Source organism: Scleropages formosus, chromosome 2 (genome assembly GCF_900964775.1).
Source record: "Scleropages formosus chromosome 2, fSclFor1.1, whole genome shotgun sequence".
Taxonomy (NCBI): domain Eukaryota; kingdom Metazoa; phylum Chordata; class Actinopteri; order Osteoglossiformes; family Osteoglossidae; genus Scleropages; species Scleropages formosus.
The window spans coordinates 474,914-496,298 of NC_041807.1; the positions used below are offsets into that span (position 1 = coordinate 474,914).

General features: G+C 44.5%; 2 protein-coding genes across 6 annotated transcripts in view; both read right to left on the bottom strand.

The window, feature by feature from the left end:
- The window catches only part of LOC108933903 (tyrosine-protein phosphatase non-receptor type 11-like), a 36,088-nt gene extending 24,861 nt beyond the window's left edge, over window positions 1–11,227 (bottom strand). Inside the window, exon 1 of one of the 2 annotated variants that reach the window (XM_018751301.2) lies at window positions 11,135–11,227. In XM_018751301.2, coding sequence (XP_018606817.1) covers window positions 11,135–11,151 — 17 coding nt within the window. In that variant the 5' untranslated portion in view covers window positions 11,152–11,227. Of the gene's footprint in view, window positions 1–7,531; window positions 7,884–11,134 lie in introns of those variants that run through there. The other variant, XM_018751299.2, reaches the window with a different exon arrangement.
- Window positions 11,228–14,430: 3,203 nt separating this feature from the next.
- The window catches only part of LOC108933886 (agrin-like), a 210,151-nt gene continuing 203,196 nt past the window's right edge, over window positions 14,431–21,385 (bottom strand). The window contains exons 35-38 of one of the 4 annotated variants that reach the window (XM_029246873.1): window positions 21,142–21,174; window positions 19,362–19,586; window positions 18,848–18,951; window positions 14,431–17,201 (exon numbers count right to left, since the gene is read on the bottom strand). In XM_029246873.1, the coding sequence (XP_029102706.1) occupies window positions 17,044–17,201; window positions 18,848–18,951; window positions 19,362–19,586; window positions 21,142–21,174 (520 nt within the window). In that variant the 3' untranslated portion in view covers window positions 14,431–17,043. The remainder of the gene's footprint in view (window positions 17,202–18,847; window positions 18,952–19,361; window positions 19,587–21,141; window positions 21,175–21,385) is intronic. The other 3 variants (XM_029246882.1, XM_029246878.1, XM_029246888.1) reach the window with 3 other exon arrangements.

Here is a 21,385-nt window from a genome sequence, read left to right on the forward strand (position 1 = left end):
TTTGGGATAACTGTACACCTGCACGGAGAGGAGCCGCCACCTGCGCGGCCAGCCAAGCGTCGCTCTCTCTGTCGCTCATTTGTAGCGGAAACTCTTTCGGTTCGCACGAAGGACTCGGACGTTGCTCGCGAAGGACACCGAAACTACGGTTGCGGAGGCCGGACAGAAACGAGAGGAACGGTGGAAAATGCACGTTACCATGACTCCGAGGCGTTCGTAGGTTGACGGGGCTGAATCACCACCTCTTACAATAGTTCTCTGCTGCTCGTAATCTCAGAAATGGAAACGCCGTCAACTCTCCCGCCGCCGAGCCTCTCGTCAAAGACGCTCGTCTTCTGGCTCATTTCCCTCCCCCAAAAAGAAAAACAACGTACCGGACCATGAAAACCTATAGCAGCACTTTTCCCCACAGAGGTTGGAATAAAGAGCAGTGCCTTCCACAGCTCTAAGCCTCACCCCGTGTACCCTGCCACAATGCCACGCTCCTTCACCAGCGTCCCCCTCGGCGGTCCCACGCAGAAAAGGTCCGAAATCACGAACGCAGAGGTTGTACTTTCTGGTTGCGCTGCGGGGGAATGACTCTCCTGTCTTACTCAGAACTGCCGAATCATTCAAGAAGGCTTCCAAAACACACCTCTTTCAGAATCACTTCTTCGCCGATCTTCTGCGTGTTCGATAAACACGTACCACGTGAACTGCGTACGGCTACCCGAGTAATTTACGCTGGTTTAAACGGCAGCAGGAAACAAACTGACCGTAGCCAAGAATCACGTGTTTGAATTTGGATGCTTCTAACCGTTGGTGGAATGTAGCTCTGTATTGTTTTGTGAGATATATAGGTTGCTACGAAGAAAAGCATCTGCTGAGAAGAGGAAAAAAAAAAAAACAAACGCAATCGTATATACCACAGTAATTCGGACGCTTACTAGAAATAACTACCCGGCTCCAGGAGTCCTGAAGGACATGTGGTAATGAATACGCCCAGGATGCATTTCCCATGCACGTCCCGCGTCACGATGGAGAACAAAGTTTCGACACAGAGGAAAAAACCAACATGCACACTTAGATGCTGTTTCTTGACAGCACCCACGTTCGGCACCCGAGCTGGGTGGCGAAGAGGCCCAACCCTGGCTCCGGCTCCGGCTCCAGCTCCGTTCTCCAGCACCGCGCCAGAGGAAGCTCAGCAGCGAGGAGCTCGCACCATGCCCAGGCCTCAGCCCTTATGTAACGCTCCCCAGGTTCAATAGCACTGCCTATTTATAGGCCTGGCCCTGGTGACAAAGGGGGATATTCTTAGTGTCCGTTCGTCTACTCTGAAGCTCTGCCAGGGTTAAATCAGTCACGGACAAGCTACAGCGTGTGCATTTTGGAAAAGCTGCTGATATTTTTAGGATGGAGATATGAGATGCCTGCTGGCCAACGCCACCCGGCAGTGCCGCGACCATCACCTCCTCTACTTGGGGATAAAATTAGACACGGAGGAGGGTACAGGAGTCGAGCACGCAGACCTCGCCCCTGCCAACCCCTCTCTAGTGTCACGCATGGAAACTCGTGCAAAAAGCACCGAGAAAAGACGGAAGAGATTTTGCCGGTCCTCGTCTGTGCAGCCTGCAGTCTGGGTTAGGGGAAGAACGCTCACGATAAACGAGGCTTCGGTTTACGGCACTTGTGTATAAGCTTTACAAATTCAACATTCATGCTTTGTAGCGAGATGGATTAATAATTTTTTTTAAAAAAAAAAAGCTGTACATAAGCAGATAACCAGTCCAGAGCTATAGCCCTGGATTCTTCCCTTAGCAACATTTTTTTTTTTTCTGCAATGCAAACATATTCTAACAGCACATAAATTTGCCTTAACCACGTAAAGAAAAGTTGCATGAGAACACAGATACACGCACAGACAGGATGTGCATGTATTTCCACCAACAACTAAATTATTATTCTTATTCACCCAACATTTTGTGGCGAGGACACTCGGAATAAATCTTCGCGCGTAGTGAAATTAAGGTGTTGGAAAGTATTAAGCACAGTAATATGGCATCAACGTCACGTAACACGTTTTATCTCAATATATTTAAATGTCAAAACAAGTTTTGCCCAATTATTCATAAGTTCCTGATGTTTCTGTTAATTTCACACGGGCCTACGCGACTTCATACGCTTGCGTTGCTCACGTTCCACACGCAAACGGAAAAGGAGACGCGGAGCCGCACACACTGGCTGCTCCTACATCGACTTCCAAGAACCAGTTTTGGTACAAAACTTGGCCAAACCTACATTTGCATTTATTCATGTTGCCAACACTTTTCTCCAAAGCGACTCACAATGTTAAGCTACTTCCGATTTTTTACACCTTTGTATTTTTACTGGAGCACTTTAGGGTAAGTACCTTGCTCAAGGGTACTACAGCAGTAGGTGAGATTTGAACTGGATTACCTGAAGAGCAATAACTCGTGAACTAGAATATTATGATCTTGAGCACTAGAGCAAGGCTTCTTACTGGATTATATAAGATTAAGAACTTGCCCTTTACAAAAATGCTTCCGTACCATTTCTGAGTAAAAAGACCCCTTGCAAACCCTTTTCACATTTTCATAGCCCTCTTATTTTCGCTTCGTTAAAGCACTTGCTGCGAACGCACATTTCAACTGCAGTATTTAAATGCTCTTTATAGCAGGTCAGCTCTGACACAAAATAAGAGTAGACGCTGATTCATCAAAGTTATACATGCTCTTCGTCACGCAAAGGATTAAGAATTTATGTGCTGTGAACCCCAAACAGGGAGCACGTTAGAGTGATATCGCAACGTGTCGACTAGGGCGGAAGTCGCCAAACCTTGTCGACAAAGACGCGTGCGCCGAAAACCCTCCAAAGTAAACTACCCGACGGAGAATAACGAATAAATCGATCGACAATGGCACTGCCGTCGTCGGGTTCGGCCGGTCACGTAGACACGTCCAACTCGGCCCCGATACCATTCCGCCGTCTCTCGGGGCCCCCGTGCCTGGAGACCGCCCGAACGATTTAAGCGATTTACCCTCCGGTATCGCCGTGTTCTAAGGACCTGCGGCTGGTCTGGCAATGCGGAGCATGGGGTTTCTTGGCAACCGTTTTTGTTGTGTTACCGGGTAACGGAGTGCCTTGCTGGAGCACAGACCAAGGGGTGAAAGAGCACGGAACAAAGTCCACCGGCAGCCCTGAAGCCTGTTGCGCTGCACTCATCCAATAAGCTTTTCCTCCCATTATACTCGGTTCCTTCAAATAAGATGATTCACCATTTCATTTAACATAAGTTAAAATGTCAAGGTGAAGGGGGTGGGAATTCGAAACCGAGTGCAAAGAAAACTTTGAAAGCTCACCAATTATACCCGCAGCATTTTTCACATCGTAACCTCTCGAACGAGGGCTTTGCAGAATAAATGGAAAAACTAATCACTTCAAAATAAGCGGCACGTCAATGCGATTTGTATTTTAGCCACGTTACAGAGTAAAACAACAATCTGTGCCCATCCGTGGTACGCTTTCGCTTTGGTTCATCATTAAACACTCACCATTTCTGTTCCACAAATAGTGTCACTTACAAACTGAATATGAAGTAATAGATTTCTTATGTGGTCTCTGGAGGGAATTTAAAAACTACGAGCCTGCTACCCACAGGAGGAATAAAAACTGCTACAACACTATTTCCTGATTTTAAGTACATTAAAATGATGAAACATTATGCACTTAAATGCATTTACAATATTATAAATTAACAGCCTCAATGAAGCAAACACACAACCACCTGAAGCCACTACAGTCGATGGAAACTTGTTGTACTTAAGCAGGGCCAATAACACCACAATATTCAAGTGACTGGATTGCGGGCTTTTACCAAACATTAAATATTTCAGTGAACAACAGGCTATGATGTTTCCACTTCGTTTCTCTCATCTGTATAGCAGTGCAGCATCTCACCTATACTGAAGCAGTCTGACTTGAATATCGTCAAAAACCTTGAGAATATCTGCAGTACAATGCATTTCATAACGCATAAACAAAACACCAGATTCATGGTCATAAAATCAGTGAGAATGTATAATGGAGGACAATGGAAAACAATGACATTTTCATGAGATTAAAAACAATACTTTTATAAAACCGCAAAAGGATTTTAAAAATAAAATTTAAAAAAAGTTTCCATGGGCAATGAAGGCAAATTTTGGAAGCAAGCTGAGAACGATGACTATTTCATTTCACGAACAAAGGCTCCTGACTGTCGTCAAAATGCATAAACACCAACCGGCTGCTGCATGCAAGGAAAAAGTTTTAAAAAAAATGAGATGGATAGTGCTGGCAAGAGAGGAACTGTAGGCACATTTATTAGTTCTTAACAGCTTAACTCCGAACAACGGTAATTCTTCGTCTTTACGCTGATTTTCACAGCTGTCAGCAACACTGCCCGCAGCGCTGAGATACACTCGTGTGACAACATTACACACAACATCTTTGCCCATTGTCGTTTATCGTCATCAGGCGGAAGGCCTCAGTGCGCTTGGCGACACCCGTTTAGCTAAACGGAAAACCGCGCGGCCATATTTTTCATTAACGAACGACAAGCGTACAGCGCCCCAATGTCACCATCCTACTTCGTTCTGCCAGAGCCCACGTGTTGTCATAAGATATGTGAAAGCCACCCACACGAGGTGCAAATTAATGCTAGAGAACGTGAGACGCTGCCCGCGAACGGAAATGTTCGTGATCACAAAGGATAAAGGTGATACATGTCTTGGTTTGACCAGTGCTGAAGTAAATGAGCCTCAAACCGCGGTAAGGCACCTTCCGCGTTGGGGTGACCGAGGAGGGCCGCATCAGTAAGAAGGAACGGCGTAGAGCGTATGTGAGTGAAGGGATGAGTAAGAACGTGCAATGTCCATGAGGGTTTACAGCACAGCCGCTGAGCTAACGTTAGCTCTGCGAATCCCTGAAATTGGGCAGTTTATCGATTTAGGACACAGCAGCGTACCACATTAACCGCATTAATGCCATCTGCTTCTTTCACTTAACAGCCACTGAAGAGTATTTCCACTTCAGTTGGTTAATTGAATTAAAATGACAATATCTGCTGCTGCTCCTCTTCTCTCATAATCTATGTATTTTACGCTCGTTTACACAGGCAGCTACTTGAGTGCTGTGTACCGCGATTCACAATTGTACGTTTGTACCTGGAGTGCTTCATGTGTTAAACGCACTTTCTTTACTCCGAGTTGCATGTAGTTTTGGAAAAACATCTGCCAGTTGAATAAATGCAGATGTACTTCTAACAACACCTAGAATTCTAATGCGAAGCAATGTCCCATATACCTCGAGTATCCTGAAAATAAATCCTCATTTGTAGGACTGCAATAAACCGCTACCAGGCATTTCCTTTATCATCAACGTGCGAACTTGTCATCAATTACATGTATATTGTCTTACCTGTTATTGTTTGGTAATGAGCTGCCATCTACAAGTCTCTTGGCACTCAACAACCTCCCACCATAATTACTTTGCACATCACAGCTAAGTGGTTTATCATTACAGCTCAAATCGACTTCACGCAATCAATCAACAACTCAAATTCTACACGTGTCATATCGTACCATTCAATTTAGCGTAACATTTTTCAGAGCATTTCAGTGTTAAACTCAAGAATCTTTTGGTTTATTTCATTCATTGCAATTAAATTCATTTTTGTAACCGTCATTTTTCATTTCAACTGTCATAAATCCTTTTTCTGTCTTTTTTTTCCAAATTAAATTGAATTAACTGAATCATTATGAAGAACAGATCCTACCGATTTGTGATTTTCTATCAAGAAAGAAGACAGTAAAGTAAACCAGGACACATCAGCCACGTCAGATTCACTTCTATTGTCTCAAACCTTTTAAGCTGTCAACATGTGTAAGTTTCCAACTTCACCTACTTTAAGCGCTCAGTATGTGCCACTTGTGAGTGACAAGGAGAACGAAAGCGGAATCCTCGGATGCTCCGGCAGCGTGCCTCGTCGCCCAAGCAGACGGACCACGAAACGTGTGCTGTGACAACACTCAGTCTGTAGGCCACCGGCTACATTCCGCCCGAGGACTATTTTAAGCCCAGGAATGCGTACCTTGTGCTTTACATGGACCCTGATCTGTCGCTGAGCTGCACAGTCACCTCACATGGTGCGGTAGCAAAGGCCGGGCTTTGTGGGTAATCACCTACCTGACTTGACTGGACTCGACTCATGATCCACCACAGCTCTTTCAGAATTCTCCCAGTGACCTACGAGCTCCAGGTAGTATCCTGGAGAAAGGTACCCGGATTGGCCCAGTAAAAGTAAAGTAAGTAAAGCAAACTAACGTAAATGCTTATATGCATCTCAAAAAAAAAAAAAAAAAAACTACTAGGAAGGTTATCGGGAATCATGGATATTCTGGTAAAGTTTTATGCAGCTACTTGTGTGATGAACATCGGTGCACATGGTGAAGGAAAAACTAAATGTACTTAGTCACATCTGCAACTATGTCTCCTTCTCTTAATGTAATGCACAAATTATATTTTCTATGATATGTATGTCGCTTTGGAGAAAACACACACACACTGTCTGAAACCGCTTGCCCCCAGATGGGCTCCGGTTTGCCAAGACCCAACCCAGCAACACAGGTCGTAGGGCTGGAGGGGGAGGGGACACACCCAGGATGGGACGCCGGTCCATCACAAGGCACCCCAAGCAGGACTTGAACCCCAGACCCAGCGGAGAGCAAGACCCGGTCAAACCCGCTGCGCCACCGTGCCCCCTCTTGCAGGATACACTTTGTTTCATTTTAAGCTACATAAACAAAACAATAATATAGCTTGCTGATACAGATCAAAACTACTTTTAATTACAGACTATTCGTAAGAAAACTGAAATGAGGACACATATACATGAAACAACACGCAAGGAAACAAGCGTGAACATACCGAAAGGCACTAAGAGCCATTGATCTTATCAAAACCAATGAGTATAGTCCATTATAGCCACGTGAACCATTAACTGCAAATATTCTATTTATTAAACAAAACAGTGTTTTAAATCCTCTCTTTTTTGTTGAAAATTGTATTGAATTACATTATGTATTGTTCCACTGATGTATGGATGAGTGACCCATTGTGAATAGTGTATCTAGCAGTGCAAGTCACTGCGGGGAATAAGGTGTGTGGGCTGATAATACTACGTAGAGTTCATTGGAAGGTGCTTTGGAGAATAAATGCTAAATAAACGAAAAAATTTAAGAAAATATGTAAGTGTGTACAATTCCACAGCAAATGTAATTTTCAACACATTGGTGCCATGGAAAAAAATACATTTTTTACAGCTGGATACACACTTTTGACTGGTGGTGGTTTACAAAACCACAATTTTATAAGGCCCCTTCCTTGCCCACGTGACAAAATCCCAAAACTCTAAATTTAGAAGAACATTTCGACGAAGGCCACGAACAGCATTTTCCTCCATCAGAAGTGAGGACATTTCAGGGTGACTCACTGTGTTCCTGCGACATGTTTTTTCACGGCCGCACGCTGGAGAGAAACCATCATATCCTCTTAGTCAGCCCGGCTTTCGGCTCGGTAAAAACCAGCCACCCCGTCCTTCCTATACGTGTGCTGCCGGAGGGGAAGCCCAGAGATGCAGGGGAGAACACAACAATGTCATCTTCTAGAGGGGACCTCAACAGCACAACAAAGAAATAACTGCGAAGAGGAGCGCTGTCATGTCATTCGACCAACTCTTTTCTCCAAAGCACCAAAGTTCCAGGTCTGTATAGGAAGAGCATCACTATTTTACCGGTGCAAATTAGGGTAAATACCTTGCGCAAGGTGACATCTGTAACCACTGTGTGACCTGCTGTTCTGACTAGCAAACCCAACAGCAAACCCTTCTTCATGACACCGCTGAGAAACCTTCACAGACACTGACCATCTTCTACAGCACTCAGGCTGGAGTACCTTAATGATAAGAAAGACAGCTGACATTCCACTCAAATAGTATACATACATAGTGTGTGTGTGTTCCACTGATGTACGGATGAGTGACCCAGTGTAAGTAGTGTATCTAGCAGTGTAAGTCACTGCGGTGAATAAGGGGTGTGGGCTGATAACAGTTCATTGGGAGTCACTTTGGAGAAAAGCATCTGATAAATAAATAAATGTAAATAAAAACCAAAACACACACACTTTGATGCAGCCATTCAACATAAAAGTCTGTTTTTACCTTCCACTTCATGGGAATCTAATTCAAATATTTGAGCAGCTTTCCTGAGCTTTGGTTACCAGGAATATTTGTGTTATAAAAAAAAAAAATAAATAAATAAAAAGAATAATACTCAAGTCTTACAGCACTTGTTCGGGGTGGGGGGGTAATGGCAGGTGTGAGACATGTGCCATTGAGTTGTACTTGTAGACCCAGCATCCTACAGGTTCAGTCTACAATTTCAGCTTGGGTACCAATCCTGAAAATTTTGCACATGCCATCTCATTTCACAACGGTGACTCACGGACCTTGTGCCTAATAAGTGAGAGTATGCATTTTATAAAAACTTTCTGGGTCTCAAAAGCCCTTTCTAATAGCTTCCCGCTCTCCCTCCCCTCCTCTCTGTAACTAAGGAAATTCAGCTAATGCTTCCTGTTCCTGTAAGATCAGTGAGAGGCAGAAGATTCATCTAACATTTACTGGCAATAGAGCCATCGCAGCCTCTCTGTGTGTGTGTGTGTGTGTGTGTGTGTGTGTGTGTGTGTGTGTGTGTGTGTGGATTAACGTGTGAAAGATAGTGAGGTGGACACTAAACAATAACACTCATGACGGCGATATTAAAGACCAGTCCTGTTTATCTGAGAAATAACTACATTCCTACAAAAGGGACATTTCCATAACTGTTATTGCCAAACATAAGCAGTATTGTCCCAAACTGTAATACCTTGCTGAGGATGTAGTTTCATTGCTTTTAGATGTTGCGAGAGTTTCTCCACTGAAAGCTACTTCTAGTCAGCAAGCTGTGTTTGATCTCCTTGGTTTGACCTGGTTTAGTTGCTGATACAGCTACAGTAATTCCCTTTTGGCATCTACAGTGGAAGTAGAGCCGATAAAGTGGAATACTCTGAACTAGCCACTCTGTTTTCAATTCAATCGCATCTTAATTTTCAGTCAAGATGCAATTAAACTTTTTAAATCACTCACTATTGATAACTGGTTGCCCAAGTCAGGGTTGCGGTGGTCCGGCACCTATCCTAGGAGCACCGGGTGCTTGGTTATGCAAGGGTACACCCTAGGCAGAAAACCAGTCTATCACAGCGTAGCCTCTCAATCACACACAGGGCAATTCAAAGCCACCAGGTCACCTGAAACATATGCCTTTGGAGTGTGGGGGGAAACCAGAGCAGCTGGAGGAAATCCTTCACACACGCAGATTTTTTTAATTTTTTTTTTTTTTTTTTTTTAAAAGAAAACACACCCCGTGCAAGCCTGTTACCCGAGCAACAGCGTTCCAAGAGCAGCGCGTTAACTAAAATGTTAATTCTCTAAAATGTGACAGTTCTCCCAGCCTCAGTCCAGACTCCCCTGCAATTCTGAGCACTTACTTACGTCACATGATGATGCGCGTCTGCATTTAGCCCGTTCACACAAGGGCAGACAAGTGACCGCGTAGAAATGGAGAAAACAAACCGATTTCACCGCGATTCTTCACACCGCCGACTCAAGAAGACATGAATAAACACCATTCGGAGGATCCTGCTGTTACTGCAGCAAAAACAATGAGTATGAACCAAGCGACTTATAAATGCCATGGAGGACAGCGTAAAACCAAGAGCCACGCTACTAACTGACCGACTAGCCATCACTTCACTACTAGTAACTAATGAATCGGTGATCGCAGTCGCTACCAAATGACCTTCTGCTAATAATATTCACCGGCGTTAACTGACTCTGACTGACTAGTGATCACTAGTGACCTTCTGCCAGTTAAGGAAGTGATCACATTCACTTCTAAGTGACCTTCTGGCAATAATATTGACTGACTGACTAGTGATCACTAGTATTAACTGACAAATGAGGGATCACTTCACTACTAACTAACTGACTGAGTAACCAGTGACCACGTTCATTATTAACTAACTGTCTGGCTAGTGATCACTTCACTAGTAACTAACGGATTAGTGATCGCAGTCGCTACAAATGACCTTCTGCTAATAATACTCACTGTTAACTACTGACTGACCAGTGATCACCTCACTACTAAGCGACTAACTAGTCATCACGTTCGTTATTTAATAATATCTGAATGACTATCGATCACATAGTCTAGAGGGATTTATGACAAGAAGAGGGGACTGGAAGGACCTGGACTGATGTCTCCAGGCAGGAGACACACGACGATGATCCGTTAACTCGGGTTTCTCGCTCAGGTAACTTCCGTTAACTTTTTGTGAGGCAACTCACAAAAACAACAACTTCAAGTAAAAGTAACTGACGCTCGAGCGCACAACCGCTCGCACACTCTCTGGCAACGCACAGTCCTCGCTTTCCCGCGTGGAGCTCAAAACGCACAACTACGAAGTACGCGTACAAGCGGGAAGAAACGCCGACGCTCCACCGAACGGGACTCGCGCGCGAGCTCGAGCGCGCCGCGCGAATACGGCACAACGAAGCGGACAGAAAACACGGCAGCGCGGCGTTCGAGTGGAAATAACACAAAATAACACGTTCGCTGGAAATGAATGGTGGCGCAAAGCGAGAGCGGAGAAGCGCAGCCGGGCGACGCTTTTAAACACTTTCCAGCCACAGTCACAGGAGTATATGACACACAGTGAGTGCGAGAGAGTCCGAGGGCGAAGAAGGAGGAAGGAGTCGCTGGAGCGAAGCAGGAAAACCTGCAGTTTCTGTACATGATTAATAAAATACGGCACTTATTAGTTTAATCATGATAAAAGTGCGGCCATGACCGTGCGTTATAGAGCGAACAAGCACAGTTTACTGAGTGACAGTGAGGGCCGTTAAATTAGTGAAGAAACATCCAAAGAACCGAGAGAGTGAGTCGAACTGAAGCGAAACGAAGAAGCGCAGCCGCTCCGCTGGCCTCCTCTTCTTTCTTACCTGCGGGACATCATCATATCGGCTCCGGGAAAAGCGCAGACGACGAGTGTGTGAGGAGGAGACGAGCGGCTCCCCAAGCCGTAGGAGACTAGTGCGCGCGCGCGCTGGTGTGTGTGTGTGCGGTGGACAGAGCGCGAGCCCCATGACAGGAGCCCGGGCGGGAGACTCAAGCTCCTCCTCCTCCTCCTCGTTCTGGAGCGCAGCGCTTTCTCCCCATTTCACCGCCGCCGCCGCCTCCTTTTCCTTCCTTCCTTCCTTCCGTTTAATAAGCTGTCCGTTTATGTTTTAAGAGCGGTACCTATCAGGCAGGGATACGAGTGGAAACACCTAATAAGCCCTGGAGCTCAGGTGGCGGCGCTGGACACCTGTGACACTGACTGTGTTCACTGCGCTGCCTACTGCGGCTGAACCTCCGGCCTGCGAAGCTCGAGCGCATCACCATATCATATGATTCTTTATGAACTATGAAATAATGGGACAGTCGTGTTGAGCTGCCCTAGAGGGTCATGCGGTGGTGCGGTGGGTTGGAGCGGGTCCTGCTCCCCGGTGGGTCTGGGGTTCGAGTCCCGCTTGGGGTGCCTTGCGATGGACTGGCGTCCCGTCCTGGGTGTGTCCCCTCCCCCTCCAGCCTGGGACAAGTGGCTTCAGATTTTGTGTGTGTGTGTGTGGATGTGCTAACTACCCTTCGCATGCCTGCGGTTCATTTGAAATACGTCTCTACATACTGTGTACCTTCTGCATATGTTTGGCAAGAAGCCCAAAAGATACTAATAGCAACCCAGTAAAAATGAGTAGTTTCCCCAACCCCCCCCCCCGTGCTGTCAGAAACAGGTTCAGTTGCTATGGGAATGGTGTTCCATTCAAGTCCTGAACTCTATGCAGGGGAGTGTTGGATTGTAGGAAAGTCTATGTTTCTTTCAAGACCGACATCTAACGTGCACTGCGCTCCTGAGCCGTGGACCGAAAAGACGGGGGAAATGGAAGATAACGAAATATTATTTACGGGAGGTGATTTATGAGATGAAGGCAGTATTTTGAGCGTTGAATCCAAGTTATATGTAAGTCTAATGTATAGTCACGCAGGCATGTGGGACAAATCGCAAGTGACCGAAAGCAGAATGAAATGGGACGCAAAGGTTTTTTCCAAGATTGTCTCTCCCGACAGACGAGTTCAAAAGTTGAAGTCAATACTACCATTGCTGGTACCATGAACCCAAATAGCTAAGACTTCAAGGAAATTGCTAGATGGTAGGGGATCCAGTGTTCAGCTAGTAGCATAGTGGTACCCCTACTGCCTTTGGATCCAAAGGTTGCTGGTTTGAAACCCCCCATCTGGCTATACTACCTTTGAGCAAGCTGCTTACCCTAAATTGCTCCAGTAAAATTACCCACCTGTATAAATGGGCAAATAATTGTAGGTAGACTAACACTGTAAGTTCCTTTGGAGAAAAGTGTCAGCTACATTAAAAAAAAAAAAAAAGCACACTCATAAATGAATTTAACAGATCAATTTCTATATCTGACAATGTGCCACAAGACACAAATTCACTAGGACAACTACGAGAGCTGCTTTATGGTCCGACTGTCAGCTTTCTGTAAAAATGCAACGGCTGTGAGAAGAGGCTTCAGCGGGAAATACAATACTTGAAGGTCTAAGAAAGATTTCTGTGAGTCGGCACAAATCCTGGCATGTTTTTTTATGCACTAAAGAATGGATGTTTAACAGAGTGCACCTAAAACACAATCTGAAATGGAAAATGTGAGCATAAGTCTTAGAAAGTGGTAAAACAAAGATCGTTACTCTCTTAAAGGGCACGGCTGAATAACTCAAGTAATACTCGTCATTTTTTTGTGGGTTTCTTTGCAGGATTTCGGTTGGTTTTCCCCTTTCCTGTATAATTACATTGTCATGTGGATTTACAACATTTTTCTAGTTTGCTTGCTCTTTATGAAAAGTCCAAATGGGAACAAAGGAGCTTTTATATGGTCACCGTTCCCGGAGAGGACAGAGGCAGCCTTTGGCGGGAGCGTTAACATCATTGCTTCTCAGCATCATCTTCGGTAAAACCGTACAGCTCCTTCACATGAAATCGCACGGAGAGAGCAGTCTGAAGAGCAACATCGACGAAAATCAATCTTCGTCCTTAACGCAGTGAAAAATCCAAGCATACAAACCTACAGCCGCAGAGCGGCGTAAGCGGATGCGTGGAAGACGGTGTCGTGCAGCAGCTTGGCGGTGGATGTGGGGACGTGGTGAAGGACCAAGCTTGGCGGAGAAAAAGCAGCTGCGGATGTTTTAAGATGTCTGGTTTCTGGTGCCTTATGACTGCTTGCTGAGGACAGCAGCCTTGATGACATTATTATATAGCTTACAATTGCGTAGCATATTATTTCGAAGTAGCTGCTGGGCCCCAAGTATGAATTTAGCCAGAAAACGAATTTAGCTCAACCAGGGGTGGGTAGAAGCTCATTGTAGGGGGCACACACTGGGGCAACACGGTAATCTTCCAGTTTCAGCACCCATCTTACAGGGGAAGTAAGGACAACTTGATCATGTCTCACAGGGTTCAACAGCCAAATACGCAAAACGTTGTGTAGAAGGGAAGGAAAAAGTATGGGGAGAATAGGCAGATACAGAGAGAAGCAAAAACTTGACCCAACTTTTATCTCATTATTGCAGAAATAAATGCGTGACAAGAACTTGTGAATTTAAATCTTTTAAGACACTTAACCTGAGCTCGTGTAAATATATTGTGTAATGCATTGTATAAGATAAGTGTATCGTGTGTGGTTTGATGTTATTCTGCATGTCAAAAGTGTCTGAAGAAGAGTCCACCACATGATATTCCTTTGGCCATCAGTCATCTTTATCGCTCGCTCCCGTGGTGGCACGTTCATCCTGTACATGCTGAGGATTTTCTCACAAGAAATTTTTCAGGCAACCATAAAAAAATGAAACTTTTACAAAGGAAATGACATTGAATGTGAAGCCAGAGAGGAGCCAGTCAGCATTTCCAAAATGCTTACATAATGCTTTAGAAAGGACTCTGCTTGCCATTGACTGCCTTATATCCTGGTTTCTTATTTGTGGTTCTCGATGACCACTGCCTTGTTCTGGGACGAAGGTATGTCTCACCATTTGTGCAGCACCTTAAGACGGGCAGCTGCGGCACTTGTCTTCTGCCTGGCTTTTCTCGGTAAGTTGTAAAGGAGGGAAAACCTTCTAGTGCCATTTCGGGCCTTCGAGGAACATGGAAAGGACACCATACTACAATGCAAGAGCAAGAGCCTGCAGCTGATGTATTCTTAACTTTATTCCATGATGGTAAGAACACAGGACACAAGTAATAAAGTCAGTGATGGTACTGTCATGCCACTCCTCTGTGCACTGTCCCTCAGGTACATTTCAGCAATAGACAGCAGTTCACAAGAGTCGAACCGTAACTTCTCGTGTACAGTATACATAAAGAAGAAACCAAAATAGTTAAGGAAAGAGAAAGTGTGTTATTTTATATATGTGCATATATGTATGAATCAGAAAGACAGATTATATAGATGATCCATATTTACCTGTCTCAAGAAGTATATACATATAGACACGGACTTGCAGCACAGGGTAATCTGTTGACTTTAAGGCATATTTGAAACAGTTCTCTCACCCAGTTTTTTTCCTTTGACCTCCTTTTATGTAACAAATTATTCAAACAATTTCATGATGCAACATGATTTTGTTTTCCAAGTTCTCAAGCAAATGGGGAGTTCAGTTTTTTTTTTTTTTCTCGCAGCAAGCATATTTATGCTTTTAAAAAGAAGAAAAAATCATAACTTGTTGATATTTTCTGCATTTTTTTTTTTTGTTTGCGGAGAGTTTTGGTAGCAATTACGTAAAAAACACAGCTCATCTCACAGATGCTTCCTAGGACTGACCCTCGCAGGACAGATGCATAAAAAAGTTGTTCAAAACTCTGAAATCCCACTGTCCTCAGATAAAGACATTGTTCAGAGATTTGTTCAGGGCTACTCAAACCTGTTCCAGAGTATAACACACGCACAAATTCACAAACTTTTTTACACTTAAATTTCAGGGCTGTACAAAAGTCTTTTAAGTGGAACCTAAAATAGAGAAAGTTATAATAACTAAAATTTTGAGACCTTCACAAAGCAAACAAAGCAATTTTTTTTTTAATGTAAAAGTCATTTTATGATTGTAAACTTAATTTACCAGACACAGCTTCAGCCAGAAGAAAAGTTCTGCAGCACAGACTATTACATCGATTTACACAAGACCAATCTGTATCTTTTAAAAGTACTAATTAGCACTATAATGCCTGAATTGTCATTGCGGTTTGAAGCCTTTGCCTTACAGTCTATAATATAATAGGATGTTGATTGCCCTATTTTCAGAGGGATAATTTTTGCATTTCAGATTTCTCCGTGGAAGGTTTTTATTGCTCTAATTGACATAATAGGCTCAACTTTCAAAAGCTCCTAGACTTCCCTCTAATTGCCTTCCTGTGGCTTTGAACACCCTCTGCTATTACTCCTCCTGGTGGTATAACAGACTACTGTACTCTTTTTGGCACAATTTTTAAGTCAAAGCCAGAACTGCAAATTGTAGCAGAAATATGAAATGATTTTTAAAAATGATTTGCAGTTCTGTAATTTTTAATATGCAAATCTTAGGTAATGAAAAACACCACTGAGGTGAGAGGAGATCCTTTCATCCACCCCATAGACCATCTACAGCCACACCTTTTTACCATACAAAAAAAAAAAAAAAACAAGAAAAAAGTGTGATCTTAAAGAGAGGCATGCAGCATCACTTCTTCATAAAACGTGACAAACAGCACCTATGAGGAAAGTCTAATCTAAACCAAAGTTAACATATTCACAGTTTCAGTCACTTACTGTTTTCATTCCTACATTTGCACATATATTGACATGACAGTGAAGCGGAATGTGTCACTGAAAGAGCTCAGCCCTCCAGCTCCCCCTTTTCTCGGTCCAACATTACCCTGTTTGTGTAAGAAGAACCTGTTCAATTAAGACCTTTAAAAAAATTCCACTGAAAGTTGAATATAAAAGCTCTAAGCGTATTTGAGGCCTTCATCGGAGAACTGAGTCATGTGCGTTGCTTCGTATGCCGTATGTGCTTTCAACGTGGACTGAATCAATTCCTTATTTTAGAAACGCTTGCCATTTTTGACAGCGAGAGCATGTTTTTTAAGACCCGAAAGAAAAGGCTCTATTAACATGTCTGAAAGGTCAGACTTTCCGCAGCAACAGGGGGTTTCCTAAGTGCCTCCGCCGGAGCAGATCTGCGATTCCACCCGCTGAAAAGATCATGTGAGGGCTGCAGTCAAGTCTGCTTCGCACACTTTAAAAAAATACAACGGAAATGCAATGGTTTCTCTCGAGTCGTGAAGCATTCTTGCGCTGAGTTTATTAGCTGAAGTCATCAGTCAAATGTTTAATGCCAACGTAAAACAAAAGATGTGGCGACAACCCTGTCCCTCCACTGTAATAACTGTTCACAGAAGAATGTACTGCTGTACTGACACTGTACTCACGAAAGCAGAGGAAATACGGCATCAAGAGAGGACAACAGACAGGACACCAGCACCAGTGTTCAAGTAATGAGCAATGTAATGTTTTTTTTCTCTTTTCGACAATAAAATATTTATAACATTGTGTTCTGACACCATGCGCACCTGCAGCAGTCAATTCGGAAACAAACCTTGTGAGCAAAGAGGAGTCAATAAAACAACATAACAATCAGTAAACACAATTAAAATCTATTAAATTGAAAACAACATTTTCTTTTCATATATAAAAGGCAATGAAACGTATACAAAAATAGAAAATAATTACAGCAGTTGACTTGGTGTGCATGGGGAGGTGGACACAGGCTATTTGGCGGAGCAGTGAAGGATTCTGGGATTGTTTAAGGCGTCCTCTATCAAGTGCAGCTCCACGCCGTCCACACTGACGTCTTTTACGCAGCCCACGAAGCCTGTGCTGTAGGCTTTGGGTAGTCGGCGGGCCAGAGCTAGCTCCTCCAGGCCACCTATGGGACATTTAGAGGTCTTCATTTAGAAAGAGGTCAACACTGGAGAAATAAGGTTGATGCACAAATATATTGCTGACACTAGCAGCAATGCAATAATAACACATGTGCCATAGGGAACAGGAAAGACTTTCGTATACACTGCTTTCCATTTTCAAAAGAAATGTGAACGAAAGTAGAGGAGCTTGCAACAGCCATAATTTGATGGTCCCAATGACTTACAGTAACTGAGTAGGAGAAGGAATGTGAACCGGATGCGGAACCAATTTTATGAAAGTAATTTCTTCCATTTATACGACCAAAACGATCATTTAAAGAATTTAATTTCGTATTTAAACGCCATGCTTGCTTTGACTGGTGCGGCGGGTTTGGTCGGTGCCCGCTGCTTGGCGGATCTGGGGTTTGAGCCCTGCTTGGATTGCCTTGCAATGGATTGGCGTCCCATCCTGGGTGCCCCCCCTTCGGCCTTGCGCCCCGTGTTGCCGAATAAGGCTGTGGCTCGCCCGACCCCGCTCAGGAAAATCGCTTGTTAACGCTGGTTGGTTGGCTTGCTATGCCTTGCTCATTTCTGTATTAAAGCAAATATATCCTTAAAATTTACTTTGAATATTGTATTCCTTTTCCGAAGTTCAAGATATTTTGCTTTTTAATTTTAGAGTAGTTAAACATATAAACCTTTAATAATCAAATGAACTGTGAAGTGAATCTAGGAAATACACAACTGTGTCATGTTTATTTGACACAAAAAGAAAACCTTCCCAGAATCCCCAGCGAGAAACTGCCCTCTTACCCACTAGGAGGCAGAATTGTTCTACTTGTGATTAAAAAAAAAACACCAAAACCTCTATGCTGTACAAGCAAGGAGTACTAAACGGATTGAGGTTCATTATGTATTCCATCTTAAAATCTGTTCATTTCTGTTTCCTTACAAAAATGACCACTCCAGGTGCTATTCATATTGCCTAGTTATTGTTAATTGAAGACTGACATTTTATTTGAAAGGGGCCGGGGCATTCCTTCAGAACGTAGTCCGTTATGGTGATTCTTCAAGAATCTAGCAGGTTAAGAGCAGGTTAATTATTAATGAAGATTTGTGCTTGTATATTCTGTTTCCACAGGCAGTCTTGGCACATTACTCCGGTGTTCATTTGCAGGCTCTAGTATGTCTGCAGGATCTGAACACCTCCGCAACACAGTGGCAGATGCCATATTAGTCATGTGTTTGAGGAAAGGTGTTCCACACACACACACACACACACACACACACACACACACACACACACACACACACACACACAGAGCTTTATCATAGTAAATTTCCGTCCTGAGCTTTTGCCATCAAAATGCAGAGGCTGCATGTTCTTTCCTGTATGAAAATGAAATTAACATTTGACTTGAGAAGGCGGTTATATAAGGAGTCTCCTTCTGGCGTGGACATTCATTTGAGACATACTGCACTACAGCCATATGTGAGAAGTTTCAAAAGTTAGAAAACACTGTTAGGTGGAGTGTGTCTTTAGAACAACCTTTTGCGGAACAATTCCTGTTGTTAGCGACGTGTCTCCTTCATACGGTGAACTGCTGTGGACATCAGGAACTCCATGAGCCTCCAGAGCGGTCCTGTAATAGGGTCACGGAGTCCTTACCCAGCCAAAGGGCTCCATCCGTGTCCAGCTGTGTGGCCGCCAGCGGGGACGAGCCTGTGACAGCTGCCTCATTGCCAACCTGCAGGGAACCATCTCTCAGGGTCCTGTGATGGAGATGAGGAATCGAGGAAGGAACAGGGACAGCGAAGGGAGTGGAACAGGGAAGCATGGATGGAGACAGGGAAGAAGAAGGAGTGACAGGAGGGGAGGGGCAGGTAACAATAAGTGTTACAAATAAATTTACAATGCCTTCTCTGAATACATGGCTGTTGCACTGATTAAGATAATTATACTCCTTGACTTAATTGGCTAAGGGTTTCTTGTAATAGGACAGAGAATTTTAAAGTCACAAATGCTAATGAATGTAGCTGTGCCTGCATCTCTCCGTCTCTTGGTGAAATGCACTTTTGTTTACTCTGACTTGTTTCTGTGTCAAATGAGTCGCAGTAAATGTAAATTTTACATAGCAGTAAAAGCTACTGATGTCATTCAGGTGGTGTACTGCTGCCCCTACCGGCTAGCCTTGATGCGGATCCAGCGGTTGGTGTCGACCCGCACTGACGACTGCAGCACAACAGGTTTGGAACCCAGGTCATAGGTCATCTGCACACGACCGTCGACCACAGCCAGGGCAATGTAGTCCGAGCGCTCCGTTCCTTTTCCGCTCCATAGGATCAGGCCATGCGTGGCCTCTGTCCTGATGCTGAGTTCAAACCTGTTCACCAGAAGGGCCTTCTCGCTGGGTCAGGTCAGGGGAACACAAGATGCAGGATTATCAGGATGAGGGGCCTCAATCACCCCTGTAGCCTCACACCTACAGAGACCCTCGCTTCTTCACACCCCACTGTCCAGCAGGAGGTGCTTCTCAAAACACAGTCTGCATTCCACGGTGCTGTGCCGATCAATAGAGAAAACAAGACTGCGAGGCTGGTGAACACATTCTCTTCTTTGCTCTTTCTAAAAAAAGGCAGCACAACAAGGTTGCTGCAGCTTATCACACTGGAGTTCTGCAAAGCTTGGACTGGGGAACCTTCACTGAGCTCCAGGCCCTAAAAAGCCATGTGTATGGATGAGCACAATGAGACAGAGGCCTTTAGAACACCACATTGGTGTTCTGACAGCTCCCTGTACACAAACACACTGGCTTTCCCTCTCCTTAGATACTCGGGATGAATGGAGATCCCAGCCACCCCTACCAGGAGCTCCTTGCCGTGGCCAGAGCAGCCAGGTCAGGGGAGCAAACCACAGAGATCAGACCCTTGTGGGACACGCTTCATCCTCATGCTTCTTCCATGATCCCTTGGAACTGGGAACGACCCACAAGAAAGGCTTTGTCTTTTTCTAAAAACGTCCGCGATACACCGCTGCTTGATGTGCACAGAAAAAAAGAAATTTAAATGTGGCGGTCTGTTCATGAAAGGCTCTCCAAAGTTTGAAGGCTAGATGAATGTGAAAACCACAGGGAGGAGGGACACAAACACACCGGACTCATAAAACGGTCAACATGGAACACAGCATGGACACAACATGGAGACAACAACACAGCAAACACAGAGGGCTGTGGCAGTCATGAAGAGCGTGAGCACGTGTATACACACACACACACACACACACACAAACACAAACAGCAGCTGGCATCTTCCATTCTTTAGCCCTTGGCAGAGCGACGTCTCGCTCTGATATTGGTATGTATAGAACAACACAGTCGACATGCGTGTGGAGTGATGGTGTGCGATACGTCTTGACCTGGCTTTCCCAGCACAGCAAGGCACAAGCTTGCACTGGCCAACATGCCTAGTGAATCCCAGCTCTTTGGAAGAAACATGGGTACAAACAACAGTACTTGCGAGGTCAGCATTACCCTTGAGTTAGGGTTACACTGCTATTCATGAAACCGCTGTTTTTTGAGAGACAGAGGGGCCTGATTATCGGGTTTTGGATGAGGTACATGAGTTTTTGTCAGTGGACGTTATGCAGTTGGCTCCTCTGTATAATATTTCTTCTTTGACTTTATCTTGGCTTTATGACAGCATCCTGTTATGCAGTCAAACAAACTGAACATTAACGATTTGCATCTGCAGATGACAGTTTGACATATTGGCCACATTTAAACCATTGATGGACGTTTCATTTGCCATTAAAGTCAAAGAGAAAAACACTTTGAGGGAAGGTCTGAAGGTCTTTCTATGGGCATAGCTCTGGCTCCCCGTGCTGTAGTGGGACCGGCAGAGTCGTACCGTGTCGATCGGGTAAGAGATGGAGTTGGGCTGTGGGGCACAGTGCCTGGGACTCACCTCCGGTCTGTCGGGCTCTCCAGCAACTCAGGACTTATGGAGCAGAGGGAGAAAATGAAGGGCATGCAATAAGCGCAAGAGCCACAAAAAGGAGCCACACCGCCTGACATCAGTCGACCTCAAGGGGTGGGAGACGGCCCTGCATGGATCCACTCCAGCGCAGACACCCTGAGACTTCCCCAATGGCTCAAATGTCCTTACCGAACACGGAAATTCGTCTACGGCCAGAGCAAACTTCACAACG